The 21,496-nt window shown below is 43.0% G+C and overlaps 1 protein-coding gene across 1 annotated transcript in view; it reads left to right on the forward strand.

Moving 5' to 3' along the window:
• The first annotated feature begins 12,834 nt into the window (after positions 1 to 12,834).
• LOC141148411 (uncharacterized) overlaps positions 12,835 to 21,496 on the forward strand; it is a 32,629-nt gene continuing 23,967 nt past the window's right edge. The window contains exon 1 of the mRNA XM_073635896.1: positions 12,835 to 12,945. Coding sequence (XP_073491997.1) covers positions 12,835 to 12,945 — 111 coding nt within the window. The remainder of the gene's footprint in view (positions 12,946 to 21,496) is intronic.

Below are 21,496 nucleotides of genomic sequence, written 5' to 3' on the forward strand. Positions count from 1 at the left end.
TGGCTGGCATGTTGTATGCTGAGCAGAAGAATATATGCAGTTCTGGTAGTCATGTACATTACCACTCCCGGGTCCTGTATGGAAGTCCTCAGGTACTGCCGGAGTGTGTGTCACCTATGCTGTAATCTGCACCACTCGCCACTGTGTATGGTATCGGGTATTTGCCGCGGAATTTCCATGCTCCAGAGAATACTCCTTAACTGAATGAATGGCCGGCCATCCAGGTGTGCCTTTTTCCTCCCACACGGCGGTTCCATACACAGTCGGAACACTCCCTCAGTACGTGAGCCGGCTAGCCCCAACGGGGGATGACAGCGGGCGTGACGTCCGGACGGAGTGACGTCAACGCGTTTCACAAGACAAGATTGTGTAGCTTCCTCTGGACCATGATGACAAAATCCTTTTCTTATATTGTTAATGTGTTCTTCTCTTAATCTCATCTTTAGTTGTCTAGTCGTTCTTCCAATGTACTGCAGGCCACAGCTACACTCCAAAAGATAGGTGACATGAGTGGTGTCACATGATGTGAAGGTTTTTATTCATAGATTTTTCCCATAGTGTTATAGGGTGTACACACGGTCGGACTTTGTTCGGACATTCCGACAACAAAATCCTAGGATTTTTTTCCGACGGATGTTGGCTCAAACTTGTCTTGCATACACACGGTCACACAAAGTTGTCGGAAAATCCGATCGTTCTGAACGTGGTGACGTAAAACACGTACGTCGGGACTATAAACGGGGCAGTGCCCAATAGCTTTCATCTCTTTATTTATTCTGAGCATGCATGGCACTTTGTCGGTCGGATTTGTGTACACACGATCGGAATTTCCGACAACGGATTTTGTTGTCGGAAAATTTTATCTCCTGCTGTCCAACTTTGTGTGTCGGAAAATCCGATGGAAAATGTCAAATGGAGCCCACACACGGTCGGAATTTCCGACAATACGCTCCGATCGGACATTTTCCATCGGAAAATCCGACCGTGTGTACGGGGCATTAGACCGACATTCTGTCATTGCTACTTAAAGGGCCTTTACACCATTCATGTTTAGCTGCATCTCTCATTAGGATCAGAGGTTAGACAGGCTGGCCTGGGTTTCTCTTTCAAGAAGTATTGTCAGTATTGCTGCTTAACTTGTTTTATCCCTTCAGGTTATGCCCGAGTGGCATTCTAATGTAGATAGGTGTATATAATATTCTGTTGCATTCTGTCTCAACTGACATTTCTTAAGTGGTCATTCAGCTGAGCTTTTACCAAAAATATGTAGAATACATATTGGCCTAAACTGAGGAAGAATTTTGAAAAAAAAATTTGGGGGATGTTTATTATAACTAAAAGTAAAAAAAAGTGTATGTATATAGCAAAAATTTAAAATCGCTGAGGTGATCAAATACCACCAAAAAGCTCTATTTGTTGGGGGGGGGGGGGGGGGGGGAGGAGGAAGTCAATTTTGTTTTGTGCAGCATCGCACAACCGTGCAATTTGTCAGTTAAAGTGATGCAGTGCCGTATCGCAAAAAATGGCCCGGTCATTAAGGGGGAAAACCTTCTGGTTAATGATGCTGTTTCTGTATATTGTGATGTGTCAGGCATTGAGGCATTAAAGCAAACATTTAGAATTATGCAGCTTACCAATTCTTAGATGCAATTTTTGTTTTTTCTTTTTAAGGCTTTTTTTTTTTTTTTCTTTTATTTTCACCTGGTGACCTGGCCAATAAATCTTTTTTGGTTTTTCAACAAGCTGTCCTGCAGATGTAGTTAATAATAATAATAATATTATTATTTATGGCAGCCCCCCAAACAAACACCTGTATATATGGCAGCCCCCCCCCACCTGTGTGTGTGTGTGTGTGTATGTATGTGTATATATGTATATGTATATATATATATATATATATATATATATATATATATATATATATATATATATATATATATATATATATATATATATATATATACACACACCTGTATATGTCAGGTCCACATACACAAATCTGTACACACACAAGCCTCTGGCTCCTCCCTGTACACAAACAGCACCCCTCCCTTTCCTTCACAGCCCATACTTGTAACTTCCTACCTGGTCCCAGCTCGTTTTTACAAAGAGCTGACATATTGCTGAGAAGCATAGTACAGGCAGATCACTGTCACACGAGGGGTGCACGTGCACATGGTAGCCAGGGGTGGCAGTAAAGGGCTCGATGTCTAAAATCAGTGACACGAACTGCAGAAACTGTGAGATAGTTTCTGTAATGCACAGCACGGATCCCCTTCACATGTCCTGCTTTCTGCGGGCCCCTTACAGTTGTAACAGCTGTACCCCCCCTGATGGCGGCCCTGGTGGTGGGTGACGGGTGGCAAGCTGTAGCTCAGGCAGCTGCCCCTGTGTCCTCTTTGATCAAGCCGTGTGTCTCCTCTCTCTTCTCCTGCCAGATGAGGAATAGCAGAATGTGTTTTGGGGTGTAATTCTAATTATGCCTATGATGTTTGTTAGAAATATCTTATTGACAACTTTGTGGAAGAAAAAAAAAGTAAAAAATTTCTTTTCGGCATTTTCCAAAAAATTTTTTTCTTAAGACCCAATATCAGTGGTGGCAGCCCCCCCCTTCACTGTCTGCCGGTCCACTGGCACTTGCCCCATCTAGGCCATGGGGATCAGGCATCAGCGGGGGCATCGACGGTTATCAGGCTGTGGCGGGCATCGGGCAGCAGCTCCGATGTCTTTTCCTCCTTGCTTCCACTGTGCCGGTAATGTCCAATCGCTGTTGCAACACACCTGGGTGGGCTCCAGACGCAATGCTCTGCACCCCAAGCCCACCCTTTTTTGAAGCCTATTAGATCCCCTGGCTCTAATCGGGTGCTTCAAAAAAACCCACCCCCTCTATAGAAATTCATGTGCCCGGCATTCTGAAAGGGGCCAGGCGCATGGATAAGGAGGGCGGTGGATAGGGGAGGTAGCGCCCATGAGCACACAATGGACGGGCCGCCCCTGCTCATTATGCCTCTCAGAAAATACCTTGGAGTGTCTGCTTTCCAAAATATTTTGTGGATGTTTTCATTGTCCTGGTTCTCCGAAAATGTGATGGGTAGTCAGGAAATTAGATGTGGAATGTAGGCGTGCCGTGGGTGCATTTTTGGGGGTCACATAACAATTAAAAAAAAAAAAAAGATGCTGGTTGTTGAGGACACAGCTGGCACCCACCGCCTTAACCAGCCAATCACCCATTTGAAGATGGAACCAGCCAATCACTGGTTAAGTGCGTTGGTGGCGGCTACTTAACAACCAGTGAATAGCAGAGCCGGCACCCGCTGTTATCCTTAACAATCAACTATTCAGGACACGGCTGTCTTCCCACTGGTGGATACAAGCTGCTCAAACTCGGCGTCATCATAACCAATGCTCAAAAACACAAAGGAAGAAAAAAACATAGTGCTCTCCATAATAAAGTATTTATTACTACAAAGTAATTACACACACTTGTATACAGATCATAGAAACATACAGTGATGGCAGAAAAAAACAAGTAGTTTTGAATCAAACAAGACTAGGCCTGTGCACTGCCGAAAAATTCATTTGTATTTTGTTTTTTCGTTTTTTCTTTTTCCAAGTCATTCATTCTGATCACAATTCGTAAATTCCAAAAAAAAAATTGGGAATTCTGAAAAAAAAAAAAAAACAAAAAAAAACGGAAATTCAGAAATTCCAAAAAAAATCAGGAATTTGTTTAAAAAAAAACAAAACAAAAAAAAAAACGGAAATGTTGAAATCAGAAATTTGGAAATGCGAAAGAATCGGAAATGCAGAAATTCTAAAACACAAAAATCTGAAATAACTATCATTTATTAGTTAGTATTAGTTATTGGAATTTCCTGTAAAATTTGGCTGTTAGTAAACGTAACGATTACAAATTTATCCGACGTTACGAATGATCCGAAATAACGAATGCCTCATCTAAACAAATGGAACAAAACTAAATAATATAATAAAATGTTTTTATTACTATTGTAATTTATTATTAATTCATTACATTCCATTCGTTTAGATACGGCATTTGTTATTTCGGATAATTCGTAATGTCGGATGTATTCGTTACGTTCACTAACAGCCAAATTTGAAAGGAAATTCCATTACCTATAATTTAATAGCTAGTAATAGTTAAGTTGCTATAGTTTAGATTTTCAAATACTTGGGGATTATTAAAGAGGGAGTCCACCTACATCAACCCAAAAAAAAAAAATATTAAAAGCCAGCAGCTACAAATACTGGAGCTGCTGACTTTTAATAAATGGCCACTTACCTGTCCCAGGGTCCAGCGATGTCGGCAGCCGATGCTGATAACCCGCTCGGTTCTCGGCAGCTGCCGCCGCCATCCTAGGTGAGGGAATCAGGAAGTGAAGCGTTGCGGCTTCACTTCCCGGTTCCCTACTGCGCATGCGCAAGTCGCGCTGCGCATCGTAACTGGTCCCCGCTATCTCCTGGGACCTGTGTGTTTCCCAGGAGACAGCGCGGAGGGACAGGAAGTGACAGACTCCCATGGGAGTCTATGCCAGAAGTGGGTGCAAATACCTGTCTTAGACAGGTATCTGCACCCCCCCTCCCCCCTGAAAGGTGCCAAATGTGACACTGGAGGGGGGGAGGGTACTGAAAAGCGGAAGTTCCATTTTTGTGTGCAACTCCGCTTTAATAAGGTGAGGGAGTGTCCACAGGAGTGTGACTCTGTCCTCTGTGTGACTGGACATCATTTTATTAACCTTCGTTCTTCCTTCCCTTTTTTTTTTTTTTTTAGTACAAGACCCAATGATAATTGTACATTATTGGGTTCAGACCACTGATCTGTGGTAAGTGATGATGTATTTGGCAAAGGCAATGCCGGGTCTCATTATTTTGTGCTAGTCTGTTCCCAAGTTCACCAAAGTTTTATATAGATGGAAGTGGAGCCACTGATAAGACAGTACAAATGGTCCTGATGTACTGGACCCAGGCCTCATCAGCTAAACAGGGGGGCTCTAAGCAGCTTTATTGTTCATTCTGCCTCAATCAATAAATTGATTTTACTAGACCACACCCCGGCTTCTACATGCTTACAATAACTTGAATTACATTTCCCTGGGACCCATTATGTCAACAGGGGGGCCCAGGAGATGGGCGCAGAGGACAGACTTTTATTTCATTTTCTGGGTGCAGGCGGATAAAGTCAGTGCCCTTGTACTGCTGCACTTCCGGGGGGTGGCAGTGGGATTGAAGGGCCCCATCAGGAAGGCTATATGGGGCCCCATGAATTCTAACAGCAGCCTTGGGTGCATGGGCATCCGCAGAATTTTTTTCAGGGGGGGGCATCATTTTAAGGTCACACATGCTCCGCCCTTTTTGATAATTTTATGAAGGGGAGAGGCTAAGTCATTCTCGCATAAAATGTAATAACCCTCCCCCCTTCCACTGCCACATTTTGCACATTTAGTTTCTGCAATAATAATCCCCAGTGTTGGTGCAGTAGCTGCAATATTCGCTCCGGCATAGATGGTCAGTGGTGATATACTAATTTAAAACCATGCAGCATGAAGGAGCGAATTAACTCTGACATTGGCCACTAATTCAGCTCAAGGGGTTAATGAACGTGCTATTGATTACTAATGCGGTAGCGGCCTTTGTATTGCAGCATTAGTGTGCTGCATTAGTGTAATGCATTAGAGATCAATGACAGTGTTCATTAACGCCTTGTGCTGAATTAGTGGCCAGTGTCAGTACATTAACCCCTTCATGCTGCATATTACTGGCTAATGGCTTAATTTAACCGCCAATCACAAAACCCACCACAGTTCCCAAGACATTAACCAGTCCAGTGCACTGGAAAAGAGTCACAACATTTCACTGTTAAGCAACATACAGTATATTCCCCTCTGTCTGCCATTGTTCACTTGTCTAATTCCAGCAACATGCACGCTCCCTCGCGGTGCCTCTCTTCCTGTCCCGGCTTATCATTGACGTGATGTCAGAGGCGGGGACTAGAAATGATCTGTGGGGCGGAGTTAACTCCTCCTGACAGAGGTATAACTGATGTCTTCTCAGCTGAGTGTAGGAGTGCAGGGAGCGTTCCAGCACTCGGCACCCCGCTGCAGCTCTGCAAGGACACTTTAGGTCTGACTCGGACAGTGATCTGTGACTGTGTACTGATGTGCATGTTCATCTGCCATCGAGCACTGTTTAGCCGGCACTGCCCACACTGTCACCTTGCTGATTCCAGGGGGGGCACTTGACCCCCCCTTGCCCCCTCTTGCAGACGCCCATGCTTGGGTGGAAGAAGGACAGAGGTCTGCCAAAGGAAAGATTAATAATAAAAAATGTAATAAGTATTTGTTGTACCTCAGACTGAGACAGTGAGTGAGCTCTGAATATAGCCATCGCCAGGTAAGTTCACATTCATTTGTCTGATTCTAACTTCCACTTCCTATAGAAATGTATGTAAGCCATAAACATTACTTCTAGTTTTGGATGGAGTGGGAGATGATTCATATTCCTGGTCCGGTGATGGGTTGTCCCTGGGTCAGGAAGTATGAGGAAAGCTTCTGAATTGAGGCCTTGAAAGCAGTAAAAACATAACAGGGGATCTAATCTGCACTGAATTCCCAGGTCTGTACACCTGCTGTGCCCATTATGAAGGGTTCCCACCATCCCTGTGGGATTTATATTTATTTTATATTTTGAGAATGTAACAAGAAAAGCTAAAACACACAAGGGTGGGCAGGAACATGCAAGACTCCCCAGTAGACAGGGAAAGCCACTTGGGAAGGATGTTTATAGTCAGGAGATCATATTCTTGGTGTAACAAAACATGACGTCAGGGGCTGACTGCTGGCCAGACTCCATCTATGACTAAAATATCACATTCGTGTGGAGAGAACCATTAAAGTCATCTAGACTAAAAGTACAACTTTAGGCAAAACTTTTTAAAATTTTTTTTTTCGTTTTGGATAGCGCAAGGAAGGGTTAAGACCCCTGTCAGATTTTATGTATTTTTTTTTTCCCCTTCATCTGTGTCCCATTGTGGAGATTTAGCTTTATTTCCTGTCTCATAGGCAAACAAAGTGAGAGGAAATCCCTGTAAATCAAGGGAATTCCTTGGAAACCCCCAGGTTACCATAACTAATGTACCCAGTGAAAGATTTCCACACTATTACTTTTCTGGGGACAACCTAAAATTTTTATTTTTTTATTTTTTACTTTCAATGATAATAGAAAGCAGGGCAAATAGAGGGGGTGAATCTCCCTAATAGGGATGGGCCGAACACCCCAAACAGCGAACCCCATTGAAATCTATGGGAGCCAAACAGGCAAAATCAAAAGTGCCCATTTTGGAGGCTTATATGCAAGTAATTGGCCATAAAAGGGATATGGGAGTCTGAGTACTGATAACAAAGAAAAAACGGTCCTGCGCACAAGTAGATAACCAGACAAGTAGTGTATAGACACAGGCCTTGCTGCCCTCAAGGATGGGGAATCCTAACAAACAACGAGAAAAAAGAAAGAAAGGGCGCACCAGCCATGTGCATTATCCTTTGGATGTAAATGTATTAAAACCAATGATAAAAAGGAATTATTTACAAACAGTTGTAGAAGATCTCATAATGTAAACAATCTTCCAATGACAGCATGCAATCTAAGATCAGCGGAGCCCACCAAGGGTCAGAGGGACTCACAGGGATCACTGCTACTGACGCGTTTCGAGGGGAACATCCCCTCTTCCTCAGAGCACAGCAGTGAATCCTCCTTCAGCAGTCCCCTTCTAAATGTGTATCTATATGCTTCTTCAATCAATCAGAGCGAATCCTGGTGGCCCCTCCCACCTATGCCCCCAGCTCCATGGAGCTGGGGGCATAGGTGGGAGGGGCCACCAGGATAATCTGAGATCCATCACTTCTGGTAAGAGGCTTTATTTGTCATTTATTGTGAGAGAACATACCGTAGAAAAAGCATGGATGTTCATGAATCTACATAAGGGAACTTATGGACTCATTTTATGAATAATTTTTTGAATATTAATGTGGATTTGTTGGATTGTTTGTCAAATATTTTTTATATTTTTAGGATTGAGCACTCATTGGTATACAGTGCCTTGAAAAAGTATTCATACTGTACCCCTTGAAATTTTCCACATTTTGTCATGTTACAACCAAAACTGTAAATGTATTTTATTGGGATTTTATGTGATAGACCAACACAAAGTGGCTCTTAATTGTGAAGTGGAAGATAAATGGTTTTCAACATTTTTTACAAATAAATCTGTGAAAAGTGTGGTGTACATCTGTATAGCGGCCCCCTGAGTCAATACTTTGTAGAACTACCTTTCACTACAAATACAGCTGCAAGTTTTTTTTGGGGATGTCTCTACCAGCTTTGCACATCTAGAGTGACTTTTTTTGCCCATTCTTCTTTGCAAAATATCTCATGCTCTGTCCGATTGAATGGAGAGCGTCTGTGAACAGCAATTTTCATGTCTTGCCACAGATTCTCAATTGGATTTAGGTCTGGACTTTGACTGGGCCGTTCTAACACATGACTATGCTTTGATCTAAACTATTCCATTGTAGCTCTGGCTGTATGTTTAGGGTCGTTGTCCTGCTGGAAGGTGAACCTCTGCCCCAGTCTAAAGCCTTTAGCAGACTCTAACAGGTTTTCTTCTAAGATTGCCCTGTATTTGGATCCATCCATGTTCCCATCAACTCTGACCAGCTTCCCTGTCCCTGCTGAAGAAAAGCATCACCACAACATGATGCTGCCACCACCATGTTTCATGCTGGGGTGGTGGTGTGTTCAGGGTGATGTGCAGTGTTAGTTTTCCGTCACATCTAGCGTTTTGCTTTTAGGCCAAAAAGTTACATTTTGGTCTCATCTGACCAGAGCACCTTCTTCCACATGTTTGCAGTGTCCCCCACATGGCTTCCCACAGACTGCAAATGGGACTTCTTATGGCTTTTTTTCACCAATGGCTTTCTTCTTGCCACTCTTCCATAAAGGCCAGATTTGTGGAGTGCATGATTAATAGTTGTCCTGTGGACAGATTCTCCCACCTGAGAGGTGAACAGCCATGTCTTGGTAGGTTTGCAGTTGTGCCATATTCCTTTCCATTTTCGGATGATGGATTGAAAAGTGCTCCGTGAGATGTTCAAAGCTTGGGATATTTTTTTTTTATAACCTAACCCTGCTTTAAACTTCTCCACAACTTTTATCCCTGACCTGTCTGGTGTGTTCCTTGGCCTTTTTATAATGCTGTTTGTTTACTAAAGTTCTCTAACAAACCTCTGAAAGCTTCACAGAACAGCTGTATTAATACTGAGATTAAATTACATGTAGGTGGACTCTATTTACTAATTAGGTGCCTTCTGAAGGCAATTGGTTCCACTAGATTTTAGTTAGGGGTATCAGAGTAAAGGGGGCTGAATACAAATGCACGTCACATGTTTCACATATTTATTTGTAAAAAAATTTGAAAACCATTTATCATTTTCCTTCCACTTCACAATTATGTACCACTTTGTGTGAGTCTATCACATAAAATCCCAATAAACTACATTAACATTTTTGGTTACAACATGACAAAATGTGGAAAATTTCAAGAGGTATGAATACTTTTTCAAGGCACTGTATATAACGACCTCTGATAGTCCACATACTTTGTTGGGCTCAACCATTTTTACAGAGTAGTTCATATCATTCTAATACTCCCACACTTTATTTTTCCTTTTACAATAGGACACATAGTGGCATTCTTGAACATGTCAAGCTATATATCTAGTGCATAATGTATGTCAGATATTGTTCTGTGTGAGATCTAACGCAAACAATTGATCTATAAATTGTGTGGCACTCGAGCCCTGGTTATGTGGTGTGACTATATCTGGCCACTGTTGTGTATACTGTCACCTTACAAGGGGGAACAGATGTTGTGATTGGCTAAACAAAACAGCCCTTGCCTCACCCCACCTCTGTCTAATGAGAACTATCAGCTTAATCAATATGTTACACTGGTGAATATCAAAACAATTGTGACTGCGTGACAAATGTAAATTAATGACTCTAATATTACATATATTTTTGGTAATAGTGACTTGATTTATACAATGTAAAGTGACTTGTGATAATATGTGCAGATACAGCAAAAACAAAGTGCTTGGTGCTCCGTGCTCCAAAGGTGACTAATTCCACCACTGTGTGGTTCCACACTCACCAGATGGGTTGGACTCCTCTGCCTTATGGCAGAAAGAGTCAACTGTGCTTTTAGGTCTCTTGGGGGGGGGGGGGGGGGAGAAACCTATCCCTCTGCGGTTTCCACCGGCACTTCCACTATGTGGGTTGCCGTCCTACATTGCCACTCAAAATCGAGGGTGTGCAGGCATTGAATATACAGAGGTCTCCTCATAGTGTAAGATCCTTTAAAAACCTTTTATACAGCTCTGGTAAAAAAAAACTTCTGTGCAGCTATCAGTGTCTGAGTAACGCTGTCTGCAGATGAGTGTGTGTTCCAATGTCCATGCCGGATATTGCGTATCGGGACTTCAGGCTTGACGCGTTTCGTCATCAAGATGTGACATTATCAAAAACAGGCCTGTATTATCAAAAGTAGACCTGCTTTTGATAACGTTGCACCTTGATGACAAAACGCATCAAGCCTGAAGTCCCAATACGTCATATCCAACACGGACAATGGAAAACATGCTGGTCTGCAGACAGCGTTATTCAACAGACACCGATAGCTGCACGGGGACATTTTTACTAGAGATGTCAACATCTTTTTAAAGGAACTTTTATTATAAGATGCCTATGCTGAATAAAGGTTTGTATATTCCATGCCTGCACACCCTGGATTTTGAGTGGCAATGTAGGAGGCCAACCCACATAGCGGAAGTGCCCGGTGTTAACCGCGGAGTGATAGGTCCCCCCCCAAGAGACCTAAAGCACAGTTGACTTTCTGCCACAAGGCAGAGGAGTCCAACCCATCTGGTGAGTGCAGAACCACACAGTGGTGGAATTATTCACCTTTGGAGCACCAAGCTTTTTTTTTTTTTTTTTTTGCTGTATCTGCACATATTATCACAAATCCCTTTACATTATATAAATCAAGTCACTATTACTAAAAATGTATGTAATATTAGAGCCATTCATTTACATTTGTCACTCAGTTACAATTGTATTGATATTCACCAGTCTAACTTATTGATTAAGCTTATAGTTCTCATTAGAGGTGGGGTGAGGCAAGCGCTGTTTAGTTTAACCAACAATTGATCTAGCCTGATCTCAGACTGCATACTTTTTTTTTTTTTTTTTTTTTTTTTTTTTTTTTTTTTTTTTTTTTTTGGGGGGGGGGGGGGGCTAACCCGGGTAAGGTACAATGGTGTTTTAAGAAAATAAAACCAGAAAAACATGCATGTTTGTAGTATTTTGCTGACATTCACCATTATTTGATTGCATGTGGTTTTCATGGCTTGCAGAGCTTCTCTAAAATTGCTAAAATCTGCTGATATTTTTCCTTCTCTGGCTGCTCCTGCTTTCCCCTCTCATACCTGCTAATGACATTTATTTAAAAAAAAACTTTTAGCATTCATTCATTTTGCTTCTCTAATGCAGGCAGATCATGGCTGGTGGGAGGGGCCAGCAGGGTGCTGTACATGGCTTCCTGAAAATATCACATCACCTGGCCTCATTACTCCTCTGAGGGGCCCTCAGCCCTGATGCAAACATTGGGTGGGCTCTTGGGAGGAGTTATGCAAATCTAAAAGTGCGTTGATGGAGAAAGGAGGTGAGGGGGTATGTAGGTAGGCTGTATTTGCATGTAGACCACCCTGGGTAACACCCACATGTGATGCCGATACTCTATGATTTAAAATAACTGAAATCCAATGAATGGGTTGGGAAGGTAATGGCTAGATGACATATGTCTCAACCAACAACTATGTCATCAGTAGGCCAGTCCCCTGATGATGCACATTGCACACAGATGTGTCCTCAGGGGGCGTCTGCAAAAGGAAGACCCTCAGCCCCCTGATGACGCGGCATATGTGCAATAGAATACCCTGCTCCCTCCTAGGTGATGGGTATCCCAGGGGGCTGTGGGTACTTTATAAGCCATTCTCTCTTAGGCAAGAATACAGGAAGGGGGTGTATTACCTCAAAAAGGTAAAAAATAATAAAATAAAGTTCTAATTGTAAGAGAGGAAGGGGAGGAGCACGAGTGATGATAGTAAGTGATGGGAATGGTGAAGATCCGCTTTAAAAGCCTCATATTAAAAAGTGCAGATCCATCACTTCTCATAGTAAGGCTTTTATAAATCTGGGCAATTCAGTCTGAAATACACATAAGCCGAGGTCACATGGCAAGATAACCTCTAGATATACAGGCAGCTAAAGTCACATGCAAATCTCACCTTTTTCTGTAAAAGTCTAGATTGGCTGGGGCCCCTCCCAGGATTTTCTATACCAATGTAAGGGACAGCCTCACTGACCAATAGGGAGGATCTGGAGGTATTGAGGGGTGGGGCCAAAAAATTTGAAATTTGCTTAAAACTTCAGCTGTCAATGACTCAGAATCTAATGATTACTTTTCTACATAGTAACCTCTGCTTATGCATTTATATTTTTTTCATATTTTCAGTCCGAATTATTGAAATTCGTACAGGTCTATTTTGAAGAGAGACAGTTTCATCTTTCCCATACAGGTTAAAGTGATAGAAAGTCACAGGACCCCCACCCCCAGAGGGTCCTTCTTTTTTAATTTTTTTTTTTTTTTTTTATATTTTTCTTCTGTTCTATCAATATAGGTGATAATCTGAGTCTAAAATGTTGACACGACAGTTTGAAGGAAAGGAGCAAGCATCTGATTATCAGAAATTCAGATTTGAGCCATCACAAGAAATAATAGACCTCATCTTCAGTTACGTGGATGAAAGGGTGAGTGACGCTTCTGCCTGGTATATGCCCAGCTAAAAACAATAGGCCACTTGTAAAATTCAAACCAGAATTACTTTGCTTAGATTAGAAGAGCCACTCCAGTTATTTTTTTAAAGGAGTTGTCCAGCCAACACTTATTTTTTTTTTTTTTCTATTAGACAGATCAGGGAAGGGTGCTGTCCAGTTCTTACTGCTGTCTGTGACCCAATAGGGAGATTTCCCCCAACTTCCTTTCCCAATTAATGGTGCCAAGTAAAAATATAAGAACATGACAGAGGGTCTAATTCTTCCAAAAAAATGTTTTTAAATTTTCCTAAATAACTATAGTTGTGGGCACTGGGGATCTATTTATCAAAAATTCTTTGGACGAATGTCGCACACAATTGTGCACGTCACACACATTTTGGCTGTAATTTCTCTAATAAATCAAGTGGGGGGGAAGATGGTAGTTGCGCTGTGATGAAGGGGGGGGGGGGGGGGCTACAAAGATGACTAAAGTGGCAAAGTGAACTAAAAAAGAAACGGGCCAAAGCATGAATAGATCCTACATGCTAAAAGAACATGGTGAGGATGCAGTGCAGTGCAACGTAGCTGATCAACATGACTATAATGTTACGGGCAGACAAAGCCTAATATATAAAGGTAATTGTGAAACAGTGACTGCTTGAATATAGCAAAGCAAAAATGCATATACTAACACAAATAGGATAAATAATGACACAATGCAAAAAAATATATAATGCAAGAAAAATACATGTGGGCTAGTGCCCCATTAGCAAAAACGTGCCAAATCCTGGTGAACTACAAGTGACAAATCCCTAGGACAAACATGAATATTAGATCTATCATCCAGTCTAAAAAACAAAAACTCGTGATGAGAAACACAAAACAAGTCCAATCGTGAAGGGAGGGGGGGATCTTCAGTGAGGACACCTCCGTGTTTGCAAGCCGCTTACCTTACAGCTGTAAGGTGTACAGCCTGTGTTGCAAATGACCCGCAGGTGTAGACGTTCCGTGTATAAGGTAGTGACAATGATTAACATGCCAAGCGAAATATGAAAAATAAAAAGTATACAGCATGTAAAATTACTCTGCGACGACCACAGTGGAGGGGGGGCAAGACACACACGGGGGGAGGTTGCACTCACTTTCATGAAGTGAGTGTGGGCATCAATCCACGAGCGCCGAGCTCGTATGCCTCCAGGAGTGTCACCAATCTGGAATCTGTCCCCGTGCCTGGAAACTGGAATATGTCCCCGTGCCTGGAAACTGGAATATGTCCCCGTGCCTCTCTCCTCAGTGTTCGTCAGGTAGAGTAGTGATGTACAGTGTGAGGGGGAAAGAGACGCACATAGCGTGATCCCATATAAAAGGTATATTTGATAAAACAAGTCCAATCAACTTACATATAAAACAATGCTGCAGTGTGTAGTAACTACGAGCGCCAAGCTCGTCTCCTGTTTGTCCGTGGCAGCGTCCCGTGCTCCAATCCTAATGCATATCGTCACATCTGAAGAAGTCACATGATGTGATGATATGCATTAGGATTGGAGCACGGGACGCTGCCACAGACAAACGGGAAACGAGCTCGACGCTCGTAGTTACTACACACTGCAGCATTGTTTTAAATGTAAGTTGATTGGACTTGTTTTATTAAATAAATATACCTTTTATATGGGATCAGGCTATGTGCGTCTCTTTCCCCCTCACACTGTACATCACTACTCTACCTGATGAACACTGAGGAGAGAGGCACGGGGACATATTCCAGTTTCCAGGCACGGGGACATATTCCAGTTTCCAGGCACGGGGACATATTCCAGATTGGTGACACTCCTGGAGGCATACGAGCTCGGCGCTCGTGGATTGATGCCCACACTCACTTCATGAAAGTGAGTGCAACCTCCCCCCGTGTGTGTCTTGCCCCCCCTCCACTGTGGTTGTCGCAGAGTTATTTTACATGCTGTATACTTTTTATTTTTTATATTTTGCTTGGCATGTTCATCATTGTCACTACCTGTATACACGGAACGTCTACACCTGCGGGTCATTTGCAACACAGGCTGTACACCTTACAGCTGTAAGGTAAGCGGCTTGCAAACACGGAGGTGTCCTCACTGAAGATCCCCCCCTCCCTTCACGATTGGACTTGTTTTGTGTTTCTCATCACGTGTTTTTACTTTTTGGACTGGATGATAGAACTATTATTCATGTTTGTCCTAGGGATTTGTCACTTGTAGTTCACCAGGATTTGGCACGTTTTTGCTAATGGGGCACTAGCCCACATGTATTTTTCTTGCATTATATTTTTATTTGCATTGTGTCATTATTCATCCTATTTGTGTTAGTATATGCATTTTTGCTTTGCTATATTCAAGCAGTCACTGTTTCACAATTACCTTTATATATTAGGCTTTGTCTGCCCGTAACATTATAGTCATGTTGATCAGCTACGTTGCACTGCACTGCATCCCCACCATGTTCTTTTAGCATGTACGATTTATTCATGCATTGGCCCGTTTCTTTTTTAGTTCACTTTGCCACTTTAGTCATCTTTGTAGCCCCCCCCCCCCCCCCTTCATCACAGCGCAACTACCATCTTCCCCCACTTTTGTCTCATTTGTCCTGCTTTGGATCAGTATTTAGATGTTGCAGCAGTGTCCTTTTAGCGTAGCCCCCCCCCCCCCCCCCGACAGCGCAGGAGTTTCCACTTTCACATTCTCTAATCAATCTCTATGATCATCAGCTCCATCTAGTGGCTAATGTGGTATAGCTTTCTGAAATACCTCAATGAGAAAATACACCACATTTTGGCCACTAGATGGTGCTAACTATCACAGGGATTACTGTATATGGAGAAATTACAGCAAAATTGCACTAATGTGTTTGACATTCAGCCAATGATTGTTTAATTAATAGATGCCTTAGTGTGCTGCACACACCCAAAAATCAAACAAAAACAAATTCAATTAAACATATTGGGGGTTTGTAGTATGTCCTGTCCTTCTACTGTATTCCTCCTTTTGCACTTGCCCAAAAATTCCTAGCTGTGAAAATTAGTTACTGTGTAAATACAGATGCTGTAATAGATGATGCTGTCAAAAAATGGACCACAGTATAGAAAGATACAAAGTAACATGTGCTGCAAACAGTGCCACCCTGCAGCACAATATGGCATTGGCAGCATGGGTAGCACTGTCTCTGCAGTACATTATGGCATTGGCATGTCCCGCTGTCAAGTCGCTGATCGCCACCATTACTAGTGAAAAAAAAAAAAAAAATACATAAATACATCACATAGTTTGTAGATGCTATAAATTTTGTGCAAACCAATCAAACGCTTTTTGGGATTTTTTTTTTTTTTTTTACAAAAAATGTTGCAGAATACATATTGGCCTAAACTATTGAAGAAATTCATATATTTTTTTTTTTTTTTTGTTTAGAAATGCAAAAAGTAAAAGCCACCAAAAGAAAATAAATATCACTTGTAGACAAACCTGCACTTTGTTTCGAGGTGGGGTTTGGGGAGGGGCCAGGGGCGGGACCAGGGGTGAAGCTGAAGGGGGCCCCGTCAGGTAGGCTGTATGGGGCCCCATGATTTCTATCAGCGGCCCTGGCCTGACGCATGTATTTCAATGGGATTTTTTTTTTTCTGAGGCTCTAATTGCCCTTCCGGCCGACCGTACGCAGATATGCGTACTCGGCTTTCCGGGGTTATACCGGGATGATGCCCGCAGCTGCAGGCATCATCCCAGTACCGTTGTTTACAGCGGGCGATCGGCTACCCCTGTATAACAACCGATGCGGCTAAAAGCCGCTCGGCTGTTATACCGGAGGAGCGGGAGGGGACATCCCCCCCCCCCCTCCCGCCGCCTCCCGCCGCTGTTACCGGGCCTCCCGTGCGATCGGGAGGCCCGGTGTCCATTCGGCTGCCTTCGGCGGCTGTGGGCGGGCTGGAACGAAGCTGCGAGCGGCTTCGTTCCAGCCTTCTTGTTGTAAACGCGGAAGCGATGTCATGACGTCACTTCCCGTTTACTCGACTGCCAATGGCGCCGAATTTAAAAAAGTACACAGTATTCAGAATCGCCGTTTTCGGCGATCTGAATACTTTGAAGTGTAAAGGAGGGATGGGGGGTCTTTTAGACCCCCCATCCCTCCATAAAGAGTACCTGTCACCACATATTACTGTCACAAGGGATGTTTACATTGCTTGTGACAGCAATAAAAGTAAAAAAAAAAAAAAAAAATTAAACACAATTTATAAAGTACAAAAATAAATAAATTAAATTAAAAAAAAAAAAAAATTTATAAAGTGCCCCTGTCCCCGCGAGCTCGCGCAGCGAAGAAAACGCGTACGGAAGTCGCGCCCGCATATGTAAACGGTGTTCAAACCACACATGTGAGGTATCGCCGCGATCGTCAGAGCGAGAGCAATAATTCTAGCCCTAGACCTCCTCTGTAGCTCAAACCTGGTAACCGTAAAAATTTTTTAAAGCGTCGCCTATGGAAATTCAAAGGTACCGTAGTTCGTCGCCATTCCACGAGTGCGTGCAATTATAAAGGGTGACATGTTTGGTATCTATTTACTCGACGTAACATCATCTTTCACATTATACAAAAAAATTGGGGTAACTTTACTGTTTGGATTTTTTAAAATTCATGAAAGTGTCACTTTTCCAAAAATTTGCGTTTAAAACACCGCTGCACAAATACTGTGTGATAAAAAATATTGCAACAATCGCCATTTTATTCTCTAGATTCTCTTCTAAAAAAAATATATATATAATGTTTGGGGGTTCTAAGTAATTTTCTAGCAAAAAATACGGATTTTAACTTGTAAACACCAAATTTCAAAAATAGGCTTAGTCATGAAAGGGTTAAAGAAAGGGCGGGCTTGGGGCGCAGAGCACAATTAGGAAGCGAGTCTTGAAACCCGATTGGCCGTGAGGTGAAGCAACCATATTGGCCAGCTGCGGTTCACAATGTGATCCCGGCTCCTCTTTGCTGCTGGCTGCCTGTGATTCCAGGAACAGCTCTGTTTTGCTAGGGGGGGACATCATAAATCCCCCTTTTGTAAAAGGCGAAGACAAAGCAGACATGACTGTGCTAAGGCTCAGCTCTGCACTGCTGATATGCTTCCCTGTGCTGGGCACTAACAGGTTACTACCAGCTAATGATGCCACCTGTCGTCATCGGTGCACGTAAATGTTGACTATTGTGTAAGTAACATTGTCTGTCTATAATAGCAACTAGAATTATATACCGACCATGGTCGTCTATTGCTGAGTCCAAAAGGTGGAATGAGACTGTCCCTTTGATTGCCATTATAACACCTTTCTTCTTTTTGAGGTTGTTAGAGCAGAAGATATGTGGGAAAAGAGGATGCGAAAATGTAGGTGCTTTATCTTTCGCAAAATGCGACTCTTGTACACATATAATGTCACTCTGAAGTTTAATAGCATCAGTCCAGAGAGCTTTTCTTTTATGGGGACTGTTAAGCCCATTGGTGTTCAGAGAAAATTTTAAGTTGCAACATTTTTTTAAGGTGTTAAGTAGCAGCGACATCCTATTGTGGATAAGCCAAGATAGAGAGAGATAGATAGATAGATAGATAGATCATGTTCCTGAGTGGAGAGACCAACCTTGAAGGAAAAAAGATAGATTCTCATAGAATGTATGAGTAATTTTGAAATCCTGTTAGAAAAAAATATAAGGAGATAAAAAAAATTCAAAACGTTGAAGAAAAACTTTGAGTCGCCATGCAACTGTAGGGTGCACTTATAGATAGGGGGAAATTTTACCATTTCCTTCTGGGGTAAAAGTTTCCCTGAGAACAGATAGGTTTGAGGGTTTAGCAATATAAGCAGTGAACCGTAGTAATCCAGTGAGTTTAAGCATGACCAAGTTGCTTTTCTTGTGCGATTTTATACTGCAAATTATTTGCTCTGAGAGTTATCTTCATCCATAGGGAGCAACCCCCATTTCCCCAACAAATTCAGGACATCATCCAGTGTATGGATATTGTAGGAAACATTACGATCAACGATCAATCTGGTTGGGAAACCTCATCTATATTTGATATCATGAGTACGGAGTAGCTTCGTAATGGAATTCAGGTTTTTCCGTGCCAATAAAGTTGCTTGTGAAAGGTCTGAGTAGAAAAAAAAAATACCTGCATATGGATCAGGTAGTGGGACATGTCGTGCGCTTTGCATCAGGAGATCTTTAACATGATAGAAATGAATTCTCGCAATAACATCTCTCGGGAGTTTTTCTGGTATATGCGAAGGTTTTGCCAATCGATGAGCCTTGTCAATTGTCAGCTCCTGATGCGGGATTTTGGGGCGTAGGTCAGACATCTTTTTTATTTCAAAAATCCCTGTAATTCAGTATTTTTGACGGTTTCTGGGATCCCTCTGAATTTTATATTATTGCGCCTGGATCTGTTCTAGATTTCTGACACTTTCAACTTTAAGTTGCCTCAATTCTTCTATTAGCTCAAAATGGGAGTCTACCAATTCATTATGCGTGTCAGTGACATCCTCCATTTTATTTTCCATGTCATCAATTCTTACTCCTAGACCTTCTATTGCCACATTAGTTTTGTGCATATATGACTGCACATCTTGTTGAATCGCTCCTCTCAGGGACAGAAGCATTGCTTTGATATCTGTATCAAGTATAGGCTGCCCAGATGTGGGGAAGGCAAGCAGTTTATCAGCACAGGGATTATTAACAGGTGGCTGGTCATAATCAGGCAGTCAACTACTGGCATGTTCACCTGAGGGGGAAATCCTCCTTCTTTGTCTCTGAGGTCCAATAATTTTTTTCCCCATGTCAGGATCAGACACATATCTGCTGTTTTTCAGTGTTACCAAGCTCACCGTCTCTGTCACTGAGGCGTGCTGGCTGCTGTTCAGCCCTTGAGTGCTGAGGTAAAGCTGTGCCATTTTCCCTCACAGAATCACTATAGTGATTCTTAAATGACCCCAATTTCCTGGGTCCTCCGTGGTCTTTCCTCTTCCCCATTGTGACACGCTATTACTCCAGATATTCCAGTATCTTTTTGTGCCCTCAATACCTCTTTTAGTTGCCGAGTGTCGCTTCAGGGAAAGTCAGTGCTGCAGAGCGCAGCTAGATAGCAGCCATCTTCCTCCACTGCCCACCACGCCCCCTGTGTCAAGCAATTTAAGGAGAGAAAATTGCATAATATGTGCCCTGCTTATCAGCTATGTATAATACTCAGCGCAGTCCATTAAAAAAGGAAACTCTTCCCATTAAATGTTTTTCAGCAGACCTTTCAGAAGAGCTTCATAGACTACTTCAGTGGTCTGACTCAGGGTGGCCTATAATGCACACAGTGTTCTGGATGGTGGTCTGACTATGAGAGGCCTGTAATGAGCAGTGCTCTGGATGGTGGTCTGACTATGAGAGGCCTGTAATGCATGCACATAGTGCTCTGGGGGGGAATGGTGGTCTGAGGGAGCCCTGTAATGTACACACTCACAGTACTTTCTGCTTCAGTTGCAGCCCATCCATAGGGGGCACACGGGAGCTGCCCCCCCATCCATGCATCTGGCCCCCTGATTCCTATACAGGGATGCCGGATGCATGGATTCCAATGAGGGGGGGGGGGGGTGTTTTGAAGCCTATTAGAGCCTCTGGCTCTAATCACATGCTTCAAAAAAAGGATGGGCTCCGGGCACAGAGCACTGCGCATGAAGCTCACCCAGTTGTGTGATAACTAATGAATATTCGTTATCACCACACTAATCCTCCTAGCCAATGAGGAAGTGGGTCTGAGACCCGACACAGGATTGGCTGAAAGGACAGGCAATCCTATTGGATGCCTAGCAGGAGAAGAGAAGACGCCTGGTGGGATACGCCATGATCTAAGAAGACGACAAACCCACTGACCCACGGCTCGTCACCCGCTACCTGACCCACGGCTCGTCACCAGCTACCTGACCCACAGCTTGCTGCCTGACCTGCAGCACGTAACCCACCACCAAGATGGTGTAAGTGCCAGGCAGACAGTAGGTGGGCGGGGGGGCCAGTTAACTGCTGCTTGCCACCCGGAGGGGGGGGATTGGTGCTGGTTAAGTGCCGCTGGGTTGTCAAATACCTATATTTTATTTGGGTACAGTGCCGCACGACACCAACCGGTTAAAGTAAAGCAGTGATGTATCACAAATGGTCTGGTCATGAAGGGGGTTAAATCTTCCGGAGCTGAAGTGGTTAACGTGGAAAGAAGGTAGTTTGTTTTTAGCTTTGTTACATATTACTTGCAACATATTATTTTTTTTTTTCACACTTCCCTGCTCTGTTTAATGGTTTTGTGCAGAACCTCCTCTGCTCGGGTCCCTTGCCGGTGCTCCTGGCCCCTCCCTCCTGCCGAGTGCCCCTACAGCAAGCAGCTTGCTTTGGGGGCAGACCTTAGCTGCTGCTTTATGTCCATTCCATTCAAATTCCTAAAGGATTTTAAAGTGTGGCCTATAGAGATTTTTAAGCACCATAGTTTGTGGACATTTCCACGAGCGCACAGAATTTT

Source organism: Aquarana catesbeiana, linkage group LG06 (assembly GCF_042186555.1).
Source record: "Aquarana catesbeiana isolate 2022-GZ linkage group LG06, ASM4218655v1, whole genome shotgun sequence".
Classification (NCBI taxonomy): domain Eukaryota; kingdom Metazoa; phylum Chordata; class Amphibia; order Anura; family Ranidae; genus Aquarana; species Aquarana catesbeiana.